The sequence below is a fragment of the Pteropus medius genome, unplaced genomic scaffold (assembly GCF_902729225.1).
Source record: "Pteropus medius unplaced genomic scaffold, Ma_sr-lr_union100, whole genome shotgun sequence".
NCBI classification, from domain to species: domain Eukaryota; kingdom Metazoa; phylum Chordata; class Mammalia; order Chiroptera; family Pteropodidae; genus Pteropus; species Pteropus medius.
The window spans coordinates 21,475,020-21,481,945 of NW_024340849.1; the positions used below are offsets into that span (position 1 = coordinate 21,475,020).

Below are 6,926 nucleotides of genomic sequence, written 5' to 3' on the forward strand. Positions count from 1 at the left end.
GTACATGGAAGGTTTCCTGCTCTTAATAAACCAGATTATAATGCTGTGGTGGAAAATGCATGAAAAGTGGTATTTTAATAGTTCTATGTCATCACTTAGAGGTTCTGGGGCAGCTGAGTGAGCTGTGAGTATAAACAGCCTTCTGGTGAAATTCCTGGATGCTTAATCCTCAGAGAGTCGTAACTCCATCATCATTAAAATACAGCCTGAGACCTATTTGGCCTCAAGGTGTGACCACAGACTCAGAGGTAGCCTCTGAAGTGTGACTCGCTCCCCTTTCCTATGTGGGGAATTTGTTTCCAGAGAGAAGTGTTCCATTTTCATGGAGAAGTCATAACTGGCAAAATATAATCTGGAAGAGAAATGGGCAGCCCAGTGCTCTTGGGCTGGCAGGACATGGCTGGGATCTCGGGGCAGAGAGAAAAAAAGATAAATGTAGACACCAGCTTTTCTTATATGATGGATTTTGCTCAAATATAATTCTTTCCTTAAAGCTATATTTATAGAGGAACTGGTCCCCTCTCCCTTGCTTCCTTCTTATATCCCCCATCTTATATCCTTACCCAATGATGCTAAACTGGAATTGTACATCGGGGTGGGGGGTCCCACAGAGGTGCTATAAGAGGTTCATCTACTCTCCTCCAGAGGAGGGGTAGAAAAGCTAAGCCACGTAGCTTCCTACAATAGGATCCTGTGGTTTAAGAGTTCAAAGCTATAACCAGCGTAATTAAATTACGAAATGGGCCATATTTTTAGTATACTATCCCCTAAAAAGTGAGATGGCTTGTTAACAACCTGTACTTTAACTCAAACAGAAACAATGACCACTGTTGCTTCTGTATAATTAATTCCCCTTGTAAACAAACCAAACCCTCTTCTGAGAATTTTTAACTCATCCTCATCTCTTTTTGGACACACGCTTAACTGTGGAAAACCCCTCAACTTGGCAATGTAGGTGAGCCCCATTTCAAGAAAACCCTGATTCCAACTTGCAAACTTAACAGTTTAATAGAGTATGTTTATAACTATTACAAAAGGAAACACATTTGTTTAAAATATGATTTGAATGTTGGAAAAGATCAATTTTCATCTTATGATATTTCCAGAAATATTTCTGTTACGTAAAGTAGGCGCGTTGGCATTTTCAGGGAATTAGGTTTGTAACCCAAAAGTCTGGAGAACATCTCATGACTCAAGAATAAATCTCCATAGATCATTGAAACTGTTCTGCCTCTTCTCCAGGTCACCCTTCCATCTCTTACTTAACTCAAAGTAATTACTGGTCATGCTGATTTCATCAGTTTACAGGAGAGAGAGATGAATCAACACTTCTGAGGTGAAAGGGATTATAGAGTCCCTCCTTGTCATGAAACCAATAAGAAATTGAGGCTGAGAGTGGGGAGGACTCACCCGAGATGGTAGGAGTTCATTAGTGTCAGAGCTAGGGCAGAACCAGCCTTTTACCTTCTGCATATTTCATGACACTGTGTATTGCTACATTAAATGACTGAGTTGGATGGCCAAATCACCAAGCTCTGTCTCCTTCTTGGTGAGTTCTTTTTAAAATGTGGCTTATCTTGAAGAAGAGGGAAGATTCCCCTGAAAGAAAGCTCTTATGGAGTGAGCTGTGCAAAGTCTAAACTAACCATACATTTGATAAGTGTTGTGCATCTTGGAACGGAGAGGTTCCTGAATAGTGAGTACACACACATTTCCCCATGCTTGAGAATAACGGGTGTAGGCGTGCTTTGGAGGAGAATCACAGAACAGACAGAAGGAGAGCTTATGTGGCCTTCAGGCTGGGGACCTACACAGCCTGCTGAAGCCTGAATTTATAGTGATATGTTTTAGAAAGGAGAAATTTAGGAGACATCGTAGGCCTGGTACTTTGTTATGGTTGATGGTCTTCTATTTTTCTCCTGGGACAGGTAATAGATGCGGTTGGCCTCTGGGTAGGTGACTTTGCTGAGTGGAAGCTTGTAGATGGCGGGGTTGTTGGTCGTCAGGAGCAGAAAGGTGAGCGCTGAGAGGCAGAAGGGCCAGGTGCAGGGTGGTAATCCAAACTGGGGGGCCGGAGGGAACACAAGAGAGACCTTGGTTACACCAGAGGCTTGTGCCTGTGTCATCAGTCCTTAGCAAACACCTCCAGTTCTGGGGAGAGGAAGGGATACTTTGTGGGCATTGACAGGAATAATACTTAATTTATAACAAATATAAATAAAATCATGCCAATGGTGTCAGTCTGCAGTGTGACAGGTGAACACACATACTTCAAAATGCAGCCACTGGAACCCTATTATAATATGCCTTTATGTAGGAGACATGTTTTGTTTTGGGTTATCTGGCCAGCCTATACCCCCAACTCAAGGAACAATGGCCAATGGCCATTCCTGCCTTCTCCCAGAGCCCCTGTTGAAGGAATGGTTTGGCAATCATTTTGTAGTTCAAGGCCTTTTCTCTTTGGCCATAGCTAATCATACTGCAGACAGGTGGCTTCCAATAGGCAGATGACCTGGGAATAAAATCCCCTCTTCTGAGAATTTGAACTCAGAGGCACAGAGACTGTGTCCAGAGGCTCTTGATCTGAAGGGGCTAAAGAGCAAATCAGTGCTGGGTGGTCGTTTGGGGGCTGTTTGCAGCGGCAGAAACCCATCACAGACAGACACGGGGACATGGAGCAGAGGAAGAGATAAGACATCCTAGTCCCAGGAGCTGCAGTTGGAGAATAACTACCTCTCTTCTCAAGGGTTCTCCTATCATTCTCAGCTCTCTTTCTCAAGACGTTGACCTGTTTTTTATTCTTTAAGATGTGCTGAAGATTTTAACCTAGCTCTCACCACTCTTCATTTGGAATAACTTGAATGGATGGCTTGCTAACACAGAGCCTGCAAATTCTGCTACGAGGCAGATCGAATCACACCCCCTCTCCCCCAAACATCATTTTATTATAAGCAGTAAAAACCTCGTCAATGTTTCTGATGGTCAGCTACTCAGCCCCAGGTCTAATGTTCCCCATGGTGGTGCTCACTGCCTAAGGGTTTCATTCACTCAGCATTTCTCGGGCACGTACTTCATGCTGGGCACTGTAATAGGTACTAGAGATAAAGGTAAGAATATAACTGTGTGCTTCTGAAGGAGCACCCAGGCCGAAGGTCGAAAAGAATCGATGTGTATCCAAGTCATCCCAGTACTCTATGGTACATGTAGTAGATGTGTGTGCAAAAATTGACAGGGCTTGAGGACGGACTTAGTCCATCGGGGAGACGGGATGGTGTCAGGGAAGACCAATTCTATTGTTTAGAAAATTCCCTCCCATGCTAAGTCCAAACTGCCCAACTTCACCAAGGAGAGATTTAGACAGCTGTGAGTAGAATGCCCACCTCCATCTCTACCCACAGGACCAATGGAACTTTTCCTCATCGCCTATGTGAGATGTGCCCTTGAACCTTTATCCAAAAGGAGGAGATGTCGACTGCAGGCTGAGCACTGAGCACTCGACACTGGGGCCTGGGACCCTTTCTGTGTGTGAGAGGGGCTGGGGCTGGCCACATGGTGCCTCTTGACCTCACCCACCGCCGCACACTGAGGCTCAGACAGAAAAGTGGTTCTCAGACTGCTGCTCATGCCCATAGCCACCAGCTCTGGTTTCTCTCAGGCTTGGCTGGGGCATGGCTCCCTATCTTCCCTGAAGCCTTCCCTCACGACCTCCTGACTTCGTGCTAGTTGCTATGCGACAAAAAAAGATGTACACTAGCCCATGGGCTAGTTGGGCAGATGATCTATAAACATATAGATAAATTAAAGGTTTAAAACTGGTTCTAGAGGATGATAGAACTAGAGTTCTATCAGAAAGGAGTTTGATTTATAAGATAACGCTCTTCAAATTGTCCTATAAGGAGCTCCGCTGGCCCACTGACAATGGGATCTGATTGACCAACAAGTGACATTTAAACTTTTGAGGCTCAGCTCCTCACATCTAGCAGGTGCTGAGGTGAGTTGTGTGATTTGAGACAAGAGGGATGAATTGGGGAAGGCTTCATGGAGAAGGGGTTTTGTATTGACTTTGGGAGCCAAGAAGACACCAGGAAAGGTGTTGTGGCACATTCTCAGCTCACGTGGACTCACCACAGATAACATGTTAGCCAGGGCAGCACCCAGGTAGGCGGCAAACAGTGCTGGAAAAGAATCAAGAAATAGTCAAGTGACTAACAGTGCCTCAAGCTTTGTCTACATAGTCTCTCCCTGTACCTTTTATGCCACAAACACTATCTCTTAGATTGAAAAAAAAAAACGAGTCCTGTTTTCATTGCTTGGCAGCTTAGAAAACTGTTAAATTCCATGCAAATGCCGGCACAGCTAAGGCAGCAGATGAACTTTGTTAAGAAGGGCTGAGTTGAGCTGTTACGGTTCTCGTGGGTGCCACCACCTTGCATTCTAGCAAAGGAATGTATTTAGCAGCATAAACCATAAATACAAATTTTACTATACAGCCAAGGCGAGTGAATCCCAGATCGACATCCCTGCTGGTACATTTCATTACGAGTTATGAATATAATATGGGTTTCCGGGGAGGAGCAGTATTCTGTAGGTATGAGGAAGACCGAGTACACCAACCGCCTCATCTTCTAGGCTCTGCATGGGGAGGGCGCCACTAGGCTGGCTATTGGGGAGAGCTAAGTGCCAGTGAGAGGTGATGTTCCATCAAAATGGGCCAGTGGAATCGGGCTTTGCTTCTGGACCCTTAAGTTTTTCAACGAAAAGCATCCCAAGTGTCCCTAGGATGTTAACATAGTCAATCTTATCAGAGAAGTACTGGTAGTAATCCCGATCACGTCCTACAATGTAAGCTACCGTAGGACCTTTGGCTACAACTAGCAGAAGGTCTTATGGTCAATGTTTGGGTGCTTAGGGTTAATCGCTGTAACTGATGTAAATTGCCCAACCTCAAATCTAATGATTAATTTGCATAAGAGTTGCTCTGTCAGTTAGTTCCAATCACCAGCGAGAAAAACAGCAATCATAGGCGATAGCTCATAAACAACCAAACCACCTCCATCTAAAAAAAATATATCTGCATGTGGCTGAACCCTTTGTGTTCAGTGAAAATAGTTTTTAATGTATTAATCACTAAATAACCATTCAAAACAGTTTTAAGCAAAAATCCTTTTTATAAAGCAAACAAGCCTCCCATTTATCTTTGAAGGATTGGCACAATTTTTACTAGGTGGTTTTCCTTGAGAGGGTGGACACAGCCATAATTTTTGGTGGAAAAGGATTTCCATTTGCAGTACCTACCGCAGGCGATGGCGAGGAGGTGCGTCTGCCAGGTGATGACGTAGAACATGCCCCCTATCGCGATGCAGGCGAGGGCGCTATTGAAGCCACACAGGCCAAAGTAGATGGGGTCAAAGGGCGTTGCGATGGTGAGCGCTGTGAGAGAAGGCAGGCATCCGTGTTGGGTTTGGGGTTTCCTGGGCGCCCTGCCAGCTCTGAGACCCGCCATGGTCCTCGAAGCCCAGACTAGTTATCCTCTTAGGTATTTATAAAAAAGAACGTCTGATTTTATTCAGTTAAAAAAACATCCAAAGGATACAAATGGCCACAGAACCACGTGCATATTAGTGGTGAAGCTCTTATAAATAGAAGAGACACTTTGAGTAAGGCTTCTGCAGTCTGATTTAAGCAGTGCCGAGATGGTCCTTTCTTGGACAAAAAGAAAACTTCCCTTTTCATTGATATCTTAATGTTCTGTAATGGAGAACACTTCCTGCTTATTATCATGAAATATAAGATTTAAAATATAACCATGTCTGAAAGAATTCCCAAATTTTAAATTTATACTAAGTCGTAAATGGCTAACATCAAAGCCTTTCTTGAGGGGAGCTTTTGCTCACCGGGAGCAGGGCACTGGCATCCCAAATAGAAAACAATATGGTACAACGGAAGGAGGGAAGCTGGCCCCAGGCACTGACATCCTTAGGGCCCATTAATAAGGGAGAAGTAATGACACTAACCTGCTAACATCCCCACGGTGGATCCAATCGCAGCATGCAAACAAATAAGAGGCGAAGATATGAACAAAGCTATGAGGAAAATGCCTCCAGTCCAGGGGTTATCACAGCCATACACTTGGCCGATTCCAACAGGGATGGCTCTCAAAAGCTGTGGGCACAGCAGGATTACATGCATTTATAAAGAGAAAGAGACAACAGCAACCTTGGCTGTTAAAGATTTGGTGCCAAACCCTCCACGCTAACATTTTGTAACAGATTTCCAAGGTATTGTTATTCAAATAGGTTAATTCTAAAAGGAACACAAGCTTTATTGTTGTAATCTTGAGCTCTTAGAACAGTAAGGGGTTAGGTTGTTTAAGTTTCCTTAATGTAGAAACAAGGGTGAAAGGCATTCAACCTCTAGTGAAGAGAAACCGAAAACTTTTCAAACGAGTGTATTATTCATTAGAAAAGTCATAGATGTCCCATCAAAGTTGGGTTTTAAAAATCTTGTAACTTTTTTTTTTTTTTAAGCTAAAAAGATGACTAGAAGCCTATGAGATGGAAAAATGGTCCTTTGTGTTTCTAAGAACAACATGTGTGGGCTACAGTCACATTGGTCTGGCCTGGGTGAGCAACGGACTAAGATTCACATAAAAGCCCTGAGAAGGTACTATTGTAGCCTCTACTCTTTTGGTTGATAAACCATCATATGGTGACTGATAGATGAGCAGCCTGCTTGCATCCAGGCCTCCAGGTGTCTCCAGGTGGCAGGGTCTTCCATGCATGACAAAGGGATTGATGAAGCCAGGGTCCAGGCCTGTGGCATTTGGCAAAAGGATCCTGGGCCTGCAGGCTTCCACAGCGACTGGGATTGGATGCTGTGTTTCGGAAGTTAGGCCAATGCCCTTGAGCTGAGAAAGTGTTCACAGG

General features: G+C 44.2%; 1 protein-coding gene across 1 annotated transcript in view; it reads right to left on the bottom strand.

The window, feature by feature from the left end:
* Positions 1-1,862: 1,862 nt before the first annotated feature.
* Positions 1,863-6,926, bottom strand: part of SLC14A2 (solute carrier family 14 member 2) — a 152,736-nt gene continuing 147,672 nt past the window's right edge. The window contains exons 17-20 of the mRNA XM_039842546.1: positions 6,015-6,162; positions 5,296-5,430; positions 4,126-4,175; positions 1,863-2,063 (exon numbers count right to left, since the gene is read on the bottom strand). Coding sequence (XP_039698480.1) covers positions 1,863-2,063; positions 4,126-4,175; positions 5,296-5,430; positions 6,015-6,162 — 534 coding nt within the window. The remainder of the gene's footprint in view (positions 2,064-4,125; positions 4,176-5,295; positions 5,431-6,014; positions 6,163-6,926) is intronic.